The sequence below is a fragment of the Primulina huaijiensis genome, chromosome 13 (assembly GCF_012295235.1).
Source record: "Primulina huaijiensis isolate GDHJ02 chromosome 13, ASM1229523v2, whole genome shotgun sequence".
NCBI lineage: Eukaryota > Viridiplantae > Streptophyta > Magnoliopsida > Lamiales > Gesneriaceae > Primulina > Primulina huaijiensis.
The window spans coordinates 773,977-790,326 of record NC_133318.1 but is presented as its reverse complement, the minus strand read 5'-3'; the positions used below and the strand labels follow the sequence as shown (position 1 = coordinate 790,326).

General features: G+C 36.4%; 2 protein-coding genes across 2 annotated transcripts; both read left to right on the top strand.

Annotated features, from left to right (window-relative positions):
* Positions 1 to 5,608: 5,608 nt before the first annotated feature.
* On the top strand, positions 5,609 to 11,500 carry LOC140991567 (DEAD-box ATP-dependent RNA helicase 20). Its single transcript, XM_073461589.1, has 10 exons — positions 5,609 to 5,768; positions 5,884 to 6,155; positions 6,957 to 7,136; positions 7,306 to 7,467; positions 7,619 to 7,773; positions 8,307 to 8,399; positions 9,608 to 9,693; positions 9,771 to 9,997; positions 10,858 to 11,088; positions 11,226 to 11,500. The coding sequence occupies exons 1-10, from the start codon at positions 5,713 to 5,715 to the stop codon at positions 11,285 to 11,287; spliced, it is 1,524 nt and encodes a 507-aa protein (XP_073317690.1). The 5' UTR covers positions 5,609 to 5,712; the 3' UTR covers positions 11,288 to 11,500.
* A 359-nt stretch (positions 11,501 to 11,859) lies between these two features.
* On the top strand, positions 11,860 to 14,424 carry LOC140990947 (uncharacterized). The gene is made up of 3 exons (XM_073460836.1): positions 11,860 to 11,993; positions 12,073 to 12,228; positions 13,730 to 14,424. The coding sequence occupies exons 1-3, from the start codon at positions 11,948 to 11,950 to the stop codon at positions 14,041 to 14,043; spliced, it is 516 nt and encodes a 171-aa protein (XP_073316937.1). The 5' UTR covers positions 11,860 to 11,947; the 3' UTR covers positions 14,044 to 14,424.
* Positions 14,425 to 16,350: the final 1,926 nt, after the last annotated feature.

The following is a 16,350-nucleotide window of genomic DNA, read 5'->3' as shown; positions in this document are numbered from 1 at the left end:
TGTGTTCTTGTTGATTATTTTATTCCGTATTTTTGGGTACTATTATCATCGTGATCGGTATCATTTCGGTGTAATTCCCCAACAACTGGTATCAGAGCTTTGTTGTGAAAATTCTTAAGAATTCTGAGTATGCTCTGTGGTTGCAGCTTTGTCTGATCTTCCATATCAGAAAAGATTTTTTAGATTTTTTGCTAAGGCTAGAGAAGTGATGGCCGAAGATGATGGATCAGGACCGGGAATCAACAAGTTCGATGGAACAGATTTTTCGTTCTGGCGGTTACAGATAAGAGATTATCTGTACAGTAAGAAGCTGCATCAACCTCTATTAGGAAAGAAACCGAAAAAGATGGAGGATGATGATTGGGAGCTCCTTGACCGACAGGTTTTAGGTGTCATACGATTGACCTTAACGAAGAATGTGGCACATAACGTGGCGGAGGCACAAACCACAGAAGAGATGATGTCCATTTTATCGGACATGTACGAGAAGCCATCAGCAAACAAAAAAGTGCATCTCATGAAAAAGTTATTCAACTTGAAAATGGGAGAAGGTGTTTCGGTGGCTAAACATATCAATTAGTTCAACACGATTGTTTCTCAGCTAACATCGGTTGAAATTATTTTTGATGATGAGATTCGTGCACTTATCCTTTGGCGTCCTTACCAAATAATTGGGAACCAATGCGGACAGCGGTTAGCAACTCTGTTGGAAAAAGAAAGCTACAATTCAATGATGTCAGATACCATATTCTTGCCGAAGATGTTCACGGTATGGATTCGGGTGAAGGAACATCATCGAGATATGCTCTAAATCTCGAGAACAGAGGAAGGGGCAGGAGTGGCGAAAAAAGTTTCAACCGATGGTGCGGTAGATCCAAGTCAAGAAATGGAAAAGACAAAAACATCTTTGAAAAGAATATGAAGTGTTGGAGCTGTGGTGAGACTGGTAACCTGAAACAGAACTGCAGATCAACGAAGAATAATGCCAATGCTGTCACTGAGGAAGTACATGATGCTCTGCTATTATCCATGAAAAGCCCTGTTGATTCTTGAGTTATGGACTCGGTAGTTTCGTTTCATACCACTGGTGATCGTGATGTATTTGATAATTACATCGCTGGCGACTACGGAAAAGTTTTTCTGGCTGATGGAAAACCCTTGGAAATTGTTGGTATGGTTGATGTACGGATGAAGATGTCAAATGGATCTGTCTAGAAAATCAACAAAGTCAGGCATGTACCAAAATTGACACGCAATCTGATCTCGGTAGGACAGCTCGATGATGAAGGCCATAATATGACCTTCGGTGATGGTTCATGGAAAGTGAACAAATGAGCCATGATTGTTATTCGAGGAAAGAAAACTGGAACACTGTATATGACTTCCAGTTGCAGAGACACATTAGCAGCTGTGGATGCTGGAGCCAATTCAAGTCTATGGCATTATAGACTTGGACACATGAGTGAGAAGGGAATGAAGATGTTGGTGTCAAAAGGAAAGCTACCAGAATTAAAGACTGTTGAACACCAACTATGTGAAAGCTGTATCTTTGGAAAACAAAAGAAGGTGAGCTTTTCAAAAGGCGGTAAAGAACCGAAAGCAGCAAAGTTGGAGCTGGTTCATACTGATGTATGGGGACCATCTCCTGTGACATCCGTTGGAGGCTCGAGATACTATGTCACATTCATTGACGATTCGAGTGGAAAAGTTTGGGTTTATTTTCTGAAAAATAAATCTGATGTTTACGAGACCTTTAAAAAGTGGAAAGCCATGGTGGAAAATGAGACCAACTTGAAGGCGAAGTGCTTACGGTCTGACAATGGTGGAGAATATGAAGATGACGAGTTCAAGAAATATTGTGCACAGAACGGGATCAAGATGGAGAAAACCATTCCTGGTACACCTCAACAGAATGGTGTAGCTGAAAGGATGAACATGACCTTGAATGAGAGCGCAAGGAGCATGATATTGCATTCTGGATTGCCAAAATTATTCTGGGCTGATGCTGTTAACGCTGCAGCATATCTGATCAACAGAGGACCTTCGGTACCACTGGACTACAAAATACCTGAAGAGGTTTGGAGCGGAAAAGAAGTAAACCTTTCTTTCTTGAAAGTGTTTGGATGTCTATCATATGTTCATATTGATTCAGCAAGCAGAACAAAACTTGATCCGAAATCAAAGAACTTCTTCTTTATTGGTTATGGAGATAATGAGTTTGGTTATCGTTTCTGGGATGACCAAAATCGGAAGATCATTCGGAGCAGGGATGAAATCTTTAATGAGCAACTTATGTACAAGGACAAGCAGAAATTGGAGCTGGAGATAAATGTCCTGAAGTCAAGAAGACTGATGAAGTGCCATTGACAAATATTCCTGTGAATGAATAGAAAACCATTAACCAGGAAGATGAAGAAGAAACTGCACAAGATGATGGCCCACAAACTCCGGTGATTGAACTCAGGAGATCTTTGAGAACCATTAGACCACCTGATAGATACTCCCCTGCACTTCACTATATTTTGCTGACAGACAAAGGTGAACCGGAGACCTATGAAGAGGCAATGCAAAATGATGATTCAACCAAGTGGGAATTGGCCATAGAAGATGAGATGGATACACTGTCATCCAATCAGACGTGGGAGTTGACAGAACTTCCGCAAGGCAAAAAGACGTTACATAACAAGTGGGTGTCCCGGTTAAAAGAAGAGCATGATGGTAGCAAGCGGTACAAGGGAAGACTTGTTGTAAAAGGCTTCCAACAAAGGGAAAGAATTGAGTACACCGAGATTTTCTCTCCGGTGGTTAAATTAACCATTATCAGGACTATACTTGGACTAGTGGCGAAGGAAAACTTACATTTGGAGCAGTTGGATGTAAAGACTGCGTTTCTTCACGGTGACCTAGATGAAGAAATTTATATGAAGCAGCCACAAGGATTTGAAGTACGGGAAAAAGAGAAAATGGTGTGCAAACTTTAGAAGAGCTTGTACGGTCTCAAACAAACTCCAAGACAGTGGTACAAGAAGTTTGATGGATTCATGAGTGAAAATGGTTTCCTAAGGTGTCAAGCTGATCACTGCTGTTATGTGAAAAAGTTTGACGGTTCTTATATCATACTACTGCTATATGTAGATGATATGCTGATAGCTGGAGCTTGTCTGGAAGAAATTGATAAACTCAAGAAAGATTTATCAAAGGAATTTTCCATGAAGGATTTGGGTGCTGCAAAGCAAATCCTCGGAATGAGGATCTTTAGAGACCGGGTGAATGGATTCTTGAAGTTATCTCAAGAAGAGTACGTGAAAAAGGTGGTTAGCAGATTTAATATGGATGAAGCTAAATCTGTGAGTACTCCTTTGGCTAGTCATTTCAAACTAACCAAAGCACAATCACCATCGACGGAGCAGGAGCAGGCTTATATGAATAAGGTTCCTTATGCTTCTGCTGTCGGAAGCCTCATGTATGCAATGGTGTGTACAAGACCAGACGTAGCACACGCAGTGAGAGTTGTGAGCAGGTTTATGAGTAATCTAGGAAAGCAACATTGTGAAGCAGTTAAGTGGATTCTCAGGTATTTGAAAGGTACTGCTAGTTGTTCTTTATGCTTCAGAAGGTCAAAATTGGGCTTACAGGGTTTTGTCGATGCCGATATGGGTGGTGACCTTGATGGAAGGAATAGTACTACTGGATATGTGTTCACATTAGGTGGTACAGTTGTAAGCTGGGTGTCTAAGCTGCAAAAGATTGTTGCGCTTTCGACTACTGAAGCTGAGTATGTTGTAGTCACAGAAGCTAGTAAGGAGATGATATGGTTGAGATCTTTTCTGGGGGAATTGGGTCAGAAGCTTGAGAATAGCAAATTACACTGTGACAGTCAGAGTGCTATTCACTTAGCAAAAAATCCTGTTTATCATGCTAGGACAAAGCATATACAGGTTAGGCACCATTTCATTAGATCAGTGCTGGAAGATGGAGTCTTGATGCTGAAGAAGATTCCCGGAAGTAAAAATCAGGCTGATATTCTCATGAAGACGGTAACCGTTGACAAACTGAAGTTTTGTTCAACTTCAGTTGGACTGCAATTATAAATGGAGATATATGAGCTGCTGCAATGATGGTGTGAAGACATGATTGAAATCAAGTATTCAAGTGGGAGAAATGTTAGGTAAAAGTGGGGCCACTATATTAAATGTTAAACGTGTCAAATTTGATATGCTAAACGTATCAAATTTGATTGGTTTGTGCTGGCAGAAAAGGAAAACGATTTCCTTTGTTCACACGGGAAAATTCACCTATAAATACATGCATAATTCGTATTGTAAATTTATCCCAAAAAGCAATTACAAAGCTTTGTAAACAAGAGAAAACAAAGAGTTGTGAGTATCTGTTGTGTGAGTTAGAGAAAATATTTTCTCGGTTATACTCGTGTTGGGAGTGTGAGATATTTAGTGTATCATTGTGTACACTTGTTGTAATATTTCTCCTGTTATAAAAGATCAGCATTAGCTCCGTGGACATAGCCTATATTAGGTGAACCACGTAAATCTTTATGTTCTTGTTGATTACTTTATTCCGTATTTTTGGGTACTATTATCATCGTGATCGACATCGTTTCGGTGTAATTCCCCAACAGATATGCCCAAAAGATATTGGGAAGGTTTGAAATGGAAAGCTCAAAATCAGTATCAGGACTTATACCACAACATTTTAAACTTTCAGTAAGCCAAGCCCCAAAAAGTGATCATGAGAAAGAATACATGAATCGGGTTCCCCATGCAAGTGCAGTTGGGAGCCTGATGTATTTAATGGTATGCACATGGTCTGACTTAGCCTACTCAGTAAGTGTGGTAAGAAATTTATGGCAAAACCTGGAAAAGAACACTGGTTGGCTCTAAAATGGATACTGAGATATATCAAAGGCACCTTGAACTAAGGACTAATATACATAGCAGGTACAATGAATGGAAACTTGGTTGAAGGTCACATAGACTCTGATTATGCAGGAAGCTTGTTAACTTTTCCTTATCGATGCATCTGCCAATTGACCAAACATTGTCTACTTCCATGTTAACTAAAGAAATACTAATATAACCAACCAACCAACAAATTCCCAAGTAGATATGGCCGAGGACAAGGAATGTGGTACTTGATAAATATGTTTCCACATTTAGTCAATGTATTTCACATTGAAGGATAAGAGTGTTACATTTAGATTCTACTAGTAATACCACCACATTTTGTAGACACGTCTCTGCATCTGCCAAACGATGACCATCTTTGCCATGTTAAGTCTTTTTTTTCTTTTGATGAAAGAACTCTCTGTGTTTGGACCAAGAATACCAAAATCAATCATATGCTCCACTTTATATTATATATGTTTCTTGCTAAAATTTTATATTATAATAATAGTGATAATATTTCTTTAGTTAAAAGTCATTAATGTTAATTTCATTTCTAACATAATCATCCCCGATTTAAATTTGTCATTCCAAATTATTTCATAAAAATAATATAGAAAACTTATGGGGCTAAGGTCAGCTCCTTGTTGGGCTCCAATCTGTACAAATGAACTTGGGCTTTGAAGTCTGCTAAGCCTAAATTCATCGCTGCTTATATGGAAAACCAAATTTTTTTCGTTCTCCAATTGAAAAACCCTAATTCTTTCATTTTCCCAACCTTACCCAACAATTTCAACCGACGCTGCTAAAAATGAGCCGCTACGACAGCCGCTCCGCCGATCCTGCCTCCTACCGTGACCGCCGCAGGTTAGAAACCTATTATTTCTCGTAAAATTTTCATGTAGCAACATTTTGTTTTAGGATTTATGTTTTTTTTGGGAATATGGCAAGAAGTTTGGTAACAATTTTGTTTTTGTTGTAGTGATTCGGGGTTCGTTCATAAAGGGGAATATGATGGCTCTCGATCGTCATCATCGTCGAAGAGAGAATACGAGGGTGGAGCCCAGTCTCCAACTCGGAAATCGGAGCTTGATGGATTGACACCATTTGAGAAGAATTTCTATGCGGAGTCTCCGGCAGTTGCTTCGATGTCTGAGAGTGAGGTGGAGGAATATAGGCGGCGGCGAGAGATTACAGTTGAAGGGAAGAATGTCCCCAAGCCCGTCAAGAGTTTTGGCGATGTTAATTTCCCTGGTACCTTGTAGTTTTCACGAAGTTTGGAAAATGCATACAATTGTCATTCTAGTATAGTACTTTTTTTAGTTTATAAATTGGTAGGATATGGTTTTAAGAAGCCATGATCGACCAAGCACGTGGGTTGAGTATTGATGTTGGTTATCTGGTTTTTTAGTTTTCTGGATAGTACTAGGCTGAGGAGTTGAACCGGCAAAATCAGTTATGTTTGGCAGAAATTAGTTTTTTGCCATGGATCTTTTAGGTTCGTCAAATGACTTGAATTCAGTGGTTGAAATTTTGTTGTCAAGATGCAAGTTCCTTCACTCTTGTTCATGAATGATAGATTTTTGCTGAAGAGTTGTCAGAGATGTGTCGGAAAAAGATGAATTTTTTCTGTGCTATTGGTGTTACTTGTATAATTGAGCTCCTGCAGGATTGCGGGTAGATTATCGGCTCTGATTTGTTTATCATGTTCAAGATCACTTTTAAATCTGTATCAATATCATGTTTTCATAATAATAATTTTTAAGTTCAACTATTCATCTTGGAGATCAACTAACTGTAATTTTTGAAAACTATTTTTTACAAAGGACTATGTTAAGAAATACTTTTTTGTGGTCTTCTGCTTTTTATGTCCTTTAATTACACTTCTGAGTATCTGTTCATTATCTAATGCCTTGACATATTATTATCTTTAGCATTAACTGTTTCAATTTATTCCTTAAATTTTAAATCTTAGTTAATTTTCTTATCATTCTCTTATGTAAACAATTGACATCTTTTGTGCATCTCTTTAGCCATTGACTTTCTTGACTACAGAGTATGTTATGCAAGAAATTGTAAAAGCTGGATTTACTGAACCTACAGCCATTCAGTCTCAAGGTTGGCCCATGGCTCTAAAGGGGCGAGATCTTATTGGTATTGCAGAAACAGGATCTGGGAAGACCCTTGCTTATCTCCTACCTGCTATTGTTCACGTGAATGCTCAACCATTTTTAGGTATAGTTGGGATGATCTTCTATGTCATGTTTATACTGTCCAAGGGACGGTGACTCTATGTGATAGATATACGCCCATTTGTGTACACATTTATCCATTATTTTCCCAATTTTTTTTATCAGCTTCATGTTTTTAACAAATATTCTCCATGATTTTGTGTCCTCTCTAGCTCCTGGAGATGGTCCAATTGTTCTAGTATTAGCTCCAACTCGCGAGCTTGCTGTTCAAATACAACAGGAAGCTACTAAATTTGGTGCATCGTCGAAGATTAAGAATACATGCATATATGGTGGGGTTCCTAAGGGACCTCAAGTTCGTGATCTCCAGAAAGGTAGGTGGGAATATGCTCAACGTGACTTTACTACTGTGTCGTGATGTTCATGAGCCGGGTATTCCCTTCTGCTTCTTCTTTTCTGTTTTCTTGTCTTCTCAGCCCAGTACCATATTCATCTCACTGATTACTTATTTTACACCTGAATTAGGCGTTGAAATTGTTATTGCCACTCCCGGAAGGTTAATTGACATGTTGGAATCTCATCATACGAACCTGCGAAGGGTTACATATCTGGTGTTAGATGAAGCAGATAGAATGCTGGATATGGGTTTTGAGCCCCAGATTAGAAAAATTGTTGACCAGGTTTGTTTACTTTTGTTAATTCATGGGTTACTATTCTGATTCATGGAAGTGGTTTTAATAGTTATTCTCGCTCGTAACGGCTATATTCTTCTACACATTTGTCTATGCTAGCATCATTTAAAGATCATTTTTCTTAAGATATCTTGCTATTAGAGGGGTGCAAATAATTGTATTCTTCGTCAATAATCTGTTTAAATTCCGATAGAAATTGGTCCTTCTGAACTTTTGCATCCTGTAATTGAAACTGTTACTGTGGACTGAAGCAGCTGGAGCAGTACTTTTTCCTCTAGCAATAGTGCTTCGTCGATCTACATAATCTGACACGTACTTTAAAACTCCTAGTTAACTATTTTGTGAGAGTTGCCAATGGTGTGGTTCTGATCTTGATGAAACCATTAGCATATGTGTATTTTTTTTAAAAATCTCGACTGTTCATACTTTTTTTAACTTTCACCTGCTCTGCTGTTCGCACATCTGTCTTATAATCTCTCAAAGTATTGACTTCAGCTTCCTCCTCTCTCACGCTCACACAGATTCGCCCAGACCGTCAAACTTTGTATTGGAGTGCCACTTGGCCCAAGGAGGTTGAACAACTTGCACGGCGATTCCTTTTTAATCCATATAAAGTAAGTGTTAGTGCTTTTAGTAGTCATTGCTACGAAGGTATAGCATAGATGTTGAATTGTTGCTGTTCGTCGATGCTCACGACCCCTGCTATTTCGATATTTCATTTATATCTGAGTTTTCTAGTACTTAATGTTGATATTGAGTGGCTTATGTTGGGCTTATGATGTCTGACTTGGGTATACTGAATTCTAGAAATCTGAATATTAGCTCTTTAAACTATCGATCTTTGCACCATAGTTGTCAAAGGAGAGAGGTGCCACCAGGCGAGGAGGCGCAACAATTCACTAAGGCGAGCGCACAGCCTTGGAAGGTCACTTAGGCACGCGCCTTAGTGAATTTTTTTTAATTAATTGTTTAAAACAAAAAGCTCAAACTCAAACTCAAACCCTAGCTATCCAATGCTGGAATATGAAGAAGAGAGTGTTGTACATAATAATGAGGTGATGTCATCTACATCTAAAACAACCAAAAAAAAGACTGATTTCATCTTTTGGACGAAGAGTGTGAAGAAATTGACGTTGATCAAGAAAATTATGAAGATTAATAAGAATACAAGACCGAAAATTATGGGGACCTTGATGATTCGATGGAAGAATATAAACTTGATTTGGATAATTGAAGAATTTTAATCATGTTACCAATTACTATGAACTTATTAATTGTTTTTGGTTTTGAGTGACATTGTGACTTAATTATTTCATATTTTACTATATTTATTCTAACATAAATATATTTTAAAAAAAATTGCGCCTTGCTTTGGTAAGGCGCGCACCTCACCTCGCGTCTTGTGCCTCAGGCTCCATATCTCTTGTGCGCCTTGCTCCCTTGACAACTATGCTTTGCACTTTGTGTTTTTTTTGTAAATTGTGTTAATGGGTGGAGTTGCTGAAGCTGGCTCTGATTCGCATAATTTAGAAAGTTCATTTATCTCAGCTTGTAAAGGACAAACAATTGTGCAGTAAAATTTGAACCAAGTAGAGTTTCCTTATTCTTCCTTAATTAGGATATAGTTATTACATTTTGTGCTCATTACCAGTAGTACTTACATAAGAGAGAAGCTCTTTCCGTAGTCAAAACCAATCAAACAATTGACTTTTCTACCTTTTGCATGGCATAACCGTGAAGGAAACATGACAAAAAATCTTCCAACTTATAGATTGCTCCTGTTTCACACTCATTTATCTTTGAATTATGCTTTTTGTTACAGGTGATTATTGGCTCGCCAGATCTGAAAGCCAACCATGCGATTCACCAGCACGTGGAAATTATGTCCGAGAACCAGAAATATAACAAGTAGGGTTGAAATTCTACATCATGTATGTTCTTATGTTTGTGTTTGTTTATTGAACTGTAAATGAACGATGGATCAGATTGGTGAAGTTGCTGGAGGACATTATGGATGGTAGCCGAATTTTGATTTTTATGGATACAAAAAAAGGGTGTGATCAGATAACCAGGCAGCTGAGAATGGATGGTTGGCCTGCTTTGTCTATTCATGGAGACAAAAGCCAAGCAGAAAGAGATTGGGTCCTGTCTGAATTTAGGGCTGGCAAGAGTCCCATAATGACAGCTACAGATGTTGCTGCTCGGGGCTTAGGTATGTCTGTAAATGAAATGAACCACGATCTATTTCTTTATTTTCTACAATCCATGTAAAGCATGTAAATCATAGGAGATGATGTTGAAATTTTACTTGTTTTTGTTTGATCATCCTAGATTCTTGCAATATAGTTTATCATATCATATTGCAGCAAATCATCGATGGGTCTTTTCCCAAACAAGCACTGGAATGCCTACCAGACGGATCTTTCTCAGTTTGTCTTCTTTTTTCGGTGGTGGTGGTCGGGGTTGGATTCCCTTGTTCTGAATACTATAGGACCTCATTCTTTTGCATGGCTAGAACATTTTTGTACCCTATATTTCTATTTTCATTATGCACTCGTGTTTTGATCTGTTATCTTCCTTGATTGAAACCATCCAGTGGAGAAGCTATGAACTATGGTTCATGGTATTCTATATGCATATAAAGTACCCATTTGACCTTATTTATTTTTTACTTCTCAGTGAATGTTTGAATATTATTGTTTTGGTTAATCTGCGTTCCTAGACCACGTTTAATTAAGCCTTCTTCATTCAACAGTCTCATTTCTGAGATGATGAGACCAGCAGCCACAGTAGCTTAGTAGTTGTTGAATTGATAGTATTTGGCGCAATGTCATTTTGTTATCAGGAATATTGTTTTACTTTTCTGTCATATGAATGTATGATATCAGATTGGGACTATCATTATCAAAGAAAGTTTCGTGCATTACTTCCGCCTTGAAGCAATAATAAGAAAATTAGTGATCGAAGTTAATATTTTTATTCTAGTTATTGACTATGTGAAATACTATGTTTGAATTCTATGTCCTCGCTAAAGTGCTGTCGTATACTGCAACTTGTGTTTGTATCTGCCAGATGTGAAGGATGTGAAATATGTGATCAATTATGACTTTCCGGGATCTCTTGAGGATTACGTCCATCGCATAGGCAGAACAGGAAGGGCCGGTGCCAAAGGCACCGCCTACACCTTCTTCACGGCTGCTAACGCAAGATTTGCGAAGGATCTTATTAAAATTCTGCAGGAGGCTGGACAAAAGGTCAGTCCTGAGCTTGTATCAATGGGACGGGGCGCACCTCCTCCTCCAGGTTGGCTTTGTGCATAAAATTTCACCCTCTCGTTCTGTTTCATGTGTACCATTATGCAACCTTCCTTGAAGGTTGGGGCAGACATTTAAATGGTTCCTTTTGTTTCTAATGGTTTGTGATTGTTTAATGCTTAACAGCTTTCGGAGGCGGATCTCGAGATCGTGGAAGGGGTTATGGCGGTGGCCGTTCTTGGAACTAAGGAGGATTGTCTTCTATTTTCGTGTAGGGAGAGGGATATTTTTTTTCTCTACAGAAGCTGTGGTTTTTACATGTATGTATTGCATCGGATGTGTAGTTTTATTTCAGAACTTGTTGTTTTGGAGCCAATGGAAAACGTTTAGAGTTACTATTTTGTATTCTACTCTGTTGAATATAATTGAAAGGTTATAGATTTTTCTTTTGTTTTTTAAAACTTTTTTTGAGATTGCAGATTTCATTAGTTTCAGGTAACAAAATTGGAAATTTTAGTCACAATCGACTTTGTTAGAGAAACAGCATGATGGCTGACTGATTCATAAAAAATGTTTAATGATTTTTTTGTTAATGTTATAGAATATAGGATTGACTAGGAAAATGATATTATAATTTCGATCCCAAAATTGTTTAGATGACAAATAATTTATTAAAATTTTAAATGCTTGTTATTTTTTTAAGAATAATATAATAGAATTCGCATTTCATATGTTTTGGTGTATCACTTAAAATTATTTCTTTCAGAATTTTTGATGTATTTTTTAGCCAAAATGTTGTCAATTGTAGTCATATCGCGCAAAAAATTCCTAATTGGCGAGTACGACGTCGTGTACAAGGTATAAATCAAAACACCGAACGCTTGACAAGAAGAAGATTTGGAGTGATCATGACCGAAGAAGGCCCCAAAATCTTCACGAACAAGCCCAAAAAATGTAATCAAACACCAATCTTTTCAATTTTTTTTAGCTTTTAGATTGATTTTTGATGTTGATTATGCTATACTGTTCTTAGCGAAGCTGAAGCCTGTTACACCATCCACCATGGCTGCGTCTTCGTCAACGGGGACTGCCTCTGTTGTTCCTCCGCCTCCTCCTCCCAAGGAATCGTTTGCTCGCCGTTATAAGTTTATGTGGCCACTTCTATTGGCTGTCAATTTCGTCGTCGGAGGTTTTTATTACATTGAAAAATCCCTACATTTCTCTCTCTCTCTCTCTCTCTCTCTCTCTCTCTCTCTCTCTTTTTACGTGTGTGAGTGTGTGTGTTTATGTACTCGTGTGTTTCTAAGATTGATTTGGTTGCTATTTCTTTAGAAATGATCACATAAACAGAATGAGATCAAATGGCTCAGAATGAGATCAAATGGCTAGTTTGAAATAATTTTATCGACCTTCATTTCTGGTAGTATTTTTCTAAAAAGTTTATGCGTGTGCTGGCTGAGCTACCAATGCTTGGGTTGTTCTCCCAGCTTACTTACTGGATTTCCTTGAGGTTTACAGACTAAAACTGATCAACTTTACTATGATCTCTGATGAACATTTTACCATTTATATATAGTAGTCAGCCCGATTTCATTTCAGTTATGTTGGAAATTATATCAAGAATCTTTTTTTCAGGTCCTCTTATTTTTCTTTTCTGGTATCTTCAGAAATGTTGAACTGGAAACCTGGTCCATTTTACCTTTGAACTTGATAACATCAATTTCTTTAGGAACTTCACTTACCAAATTTGTTCTTTTTCAACAATATCTAAATTTATTTTATCCAAGAAAAGTATATATTCAATCAAATAGGCGTCAAATTGATGTGTTGACTCTGTCTATTGTCACTAAGAATAGAACAACGGGGTAACCTCTAAAGTGAATGCCACCATGTTCATTTAGCTTCTCTTTATCTATTGTCCCCATTTGTGATCCTGTAAAAGCCTGTTGTCTGCTTTCAAGAATTAAGCAAAATGCTGAAGTGTTCCTGTTCCAGTTCCATTCCTTTTATGTAATTTTACCAGCACGAACATGAACCATCAGTAGCTCAAGGAGCAGATATATCCTCTTCCAACTCAATCTTTATTAATCATGGTTGTGATGTAACTGAAGTAAAAGAAATTTCTCAGCGCTTGGGAAAGTAATCTCTGCTTACTTCAGCACTACACTTTATTTAAAGTTTGTAGTTTGTATGGACTGAATTTGGGTATGTTTGAACTGAACCCATAACAAAATAGTGGCATATTTTATTTCCAATTCAATTCAATATAAATGTGTCCTACTTATCTTATAGGCTTCTCTGAAATTTGGATGGACAGAATGCATTACTCTACCACCATTGGAAGTCATTCTCTAATTTGTTTGCATTATTTAAAAAATGTTGATTCGAGTGGGCTAGCTGGTCATCAATTATCATTAATTGTCCATACTCTATTAATGCTAATTTTCATCGATTGAAGCAAGAGTTTACCAACCATGCACCTTTTAATCTCTTTCTCTGTCCGTTTATACTCTACCAATGCCAATTGTTTTCTTGGTCATTTTTTTATTACCTAAATATTATTGAGTGCTATGCCACTGCGTAAATGTAATCACCTGTGCGAACTTGTATCAATTCTATTGTAAGATTTTGTTTTGGAACAAAATCTACTCATTCCCTGATAAATTTCTGGTTGTTGCAATTCTTCATAGCCTATCTTTTTACGAGAACTAGTAAGAAAGGTGTGGGAACTGAAGCAGAAAAACCAGATGCTCCTGTCATTTCTACGTCAATATCACCTTCTGCTGCTCCAGTTATCATCTCTGAAAATTTGGTTACTCGATCCGCTGTTGAGCCTGTACAACGTGCGCCAATCGCGGAAGATCAGCAACGCGAATTGTACAAATGGCTGTTAGAAGAGAAGAGAAAAATAAAGCCCAAAGATGGTGAAGAGGAGAAGCGTATTGAAGAAGAAAAAGCCATTATAAAACAGTTTATTCGAGCCAAGTTCATCCCAAGTTTGTGATTCTTGGCTTGAAAATCGATTTGATTAGCAACTCGTTAAAACATCAATCGTCGTGAATTGTTCATATTAGACATGTGGAAGATATCGTTGTTGCTAGTTCAAAACTTTTGAGTTCTTTGATGGAATTTGAAAGACTAAAATGAAGCTTTATTTGCTGTTCAAAGGGTTCTGGTTCTTGAATTGAATCTAGGTTATCGAAGAAATAGGCGGGCAAGTTTGTATATCAACAAGCATGATAATTGTTTGAAAATAATTTCAAGATTTTCTTTTAGGCTGAAGTCTTGGGATTTTGGCACGCACAAAGGAGACAAGTTCCAATCGAGAAAGACAGAACAGTGGTGGATCGAGTTTGCTGATTCACTTTTTTTTTTCTCCGCAAAAGAAGTTGTCGAGGACTTGAGTATGTGTGTATCTATACATTTATAGTGTGACTCGCTCTCTTTTTTTGGTTTCTTCCAATGTCTTCAAGAAGCAAAGGTGGCTCGCCGTTGAAGATCTACATGTTACATCTTCTTAATCTCGATAAAGCTCTAATCTNTTTTTTTTTTTTTTTTTTTTTTTTTTTTTTTTTTTAAATCGCGATTTAATATAGGATTTCAAATTGAAATTGAGTTGCTTCTAGACAAGCTAGCGATTGATTGGAAAATCTAATGAAAGCTGACCAACAACTACCAAAATTAAATCACAACTAACATATAAAAACATATCCACTTTGTATATTTTAATGAAACTAAGATTAGACCGAATGGGCGAATGATTAAAGCATATTCAAGAGTTTGATGGAATGATGGCATTATGCTAAAGTACACACTTGAACTAACATTTAATTAGTAAATATAAATATTATTTCTGCATGCAGGCTTTGGTATGGAATTTATTATAAAAATTTGAACCAAATCAATTAAATATTACAAAGCAAACATGAAATAATGATATTTATCAATGGACTATTTAATAATAGTAGTTAGTTGCTGCGCCACCAGTCAAACAATACTTATAGAAAGCTGTTTCTAAATATTATTATATAATAAAATAGGTTTTAATTTTTAGTGGTATATATGATTTATAATTTCTTTAATAAACTATTATATATATCTATATTACTTTTAGATCATACAAATTATATAAAGATGATGTGTTTTTTTTTTTTTTAAGACTTTACATCGAATCTAATAATAATTAGTAGACTTAAGCACTCATACGAGATTTTATGGATAAAACTAGTTATGCGTCGCATGAAGTGAATCAAGAAGATTTTAATTAAGACAGAATATAGTAAACTTAGTATTGATTAAAAAAGTTGACAATATTTTATTTGAAAAAGGAGCATACTGGCTATTGTTGAAATTGCTCTAATGGCATGTAGCACTTGTAATCAATTTGTTAGGTAAGATTTTTTAATTGGCTTGATAGCAATTACTGAAAAAGAAATGAAAATGATATTTTTTAATTAATTTAGTTATATTTTTCTTGGTATTGAGCTTCGAACTACACACGTAAAATAAACTTTATAATCAATATTATACCAAGTTTGCTTTGGAATACGTAGAATACTATTAATTTCTATAAAAAAAAAACATATGAAATAAATTTTCAATTATTACTAATTGGAATTTCAAATGCAACTCTAATAGCTAGTTAATTCATTCCGCCCACTGAGAGATAATCATAAAAACGATTAGTACAAAAATTTTAAATGCAATTTGACTAAAAAGTTTGGAGGATCCCAAAGTCCCTACTTCCATGTAATATTATCAGTGGTGGCCATTGTCTGGTTAAAAAAAAAAAAAAAGAGAGGCTCCAATTCATTCCCCACATTTTATTTATATGCAGGATATTTATAAATCACAATCTTTTATCTCAAATTGAATACTTTATTTTTCCTTGGAAGATATTTTAATTACTTCTCAAAGGTAAATTATATTTCCTTTCGAAAGAAAATATAATTGTATTTTTTTTTAATTAAAAAAACGCTAATTTGCATGAGTTGTTCTTAGAGACATTACAGTTTGCAATTTTGTAGGACTTTTGCACATTACATAATTAATTTTCTACCTGTCCATACGTGCTATATTGCATTGCACGTCGATAATTGTCCTTTCAACATTTAATTTTATGTGCAATAATAGTTTTTTCAGTACCAAATATTTGAATATATATTTATTTATGTAATGAAGAAGATTATAAGTAGTGAAATCAACGATTATGAGTGAACGTTTCTGGATGGGTCCGACCATGGAGAATTATTATTATAGAATGCACGAGACTCAGTAATTTTCAATCATGGATGTGGGGAACCGACAACAT

What these genes read in the sequence shown, in the direction of transcription:
- LOC140991567 (XM_073461589.1), top strand. Translation starts at nt 5,713, where the DNA reads ATGAGCCGCTACGACAGCCGCTCCGCCGATCCTGCCTCCTACCGTGAC. An exon ending in GAGAACCAGAAATATAACAA is followed by an intron (nt 9,694 to 9,770) that starts GTAGGGTTGAAA and finishes ACGATGGATCAG; the next exon opens with ATTGGTGAAGTTGCTGGAGG. An exon ending in GGGCGCACCTCCTCCTCCAG is followed by an intron (nt 11,089 to 11,225) that starts GTTGGCTTTGTG and finishes AATGCTTAACAG; the next exon opens with CTTTCGGAGGCGGATCTCGA.
- LOC140990947 (XM_073460836.1), top strand. Translation starts at nt 11,948, where the DNA reads ATGACCGAAGAAGGCCCCAAAATCTTCACGAACAAGCCCAAAAAAT. An exon ending in CACGAACAAGCCCAAAAAAT is followed by an intron (nt 11,994 to 12,072) that starts GTAATCAAACAC and finishes TACTGTTCTTAG; the next exon opens with CGAAGCTGAAGCCTGTTACA. An exon ending in TGTCAATTTCGTCGTCGGAG is followed by an intron (nt 12,229 to 13,729) that starts GTTTTTATTACA and finishes AATTCTTCATAG; the next exon opens with CCTATCTTTTTACGAGAACT.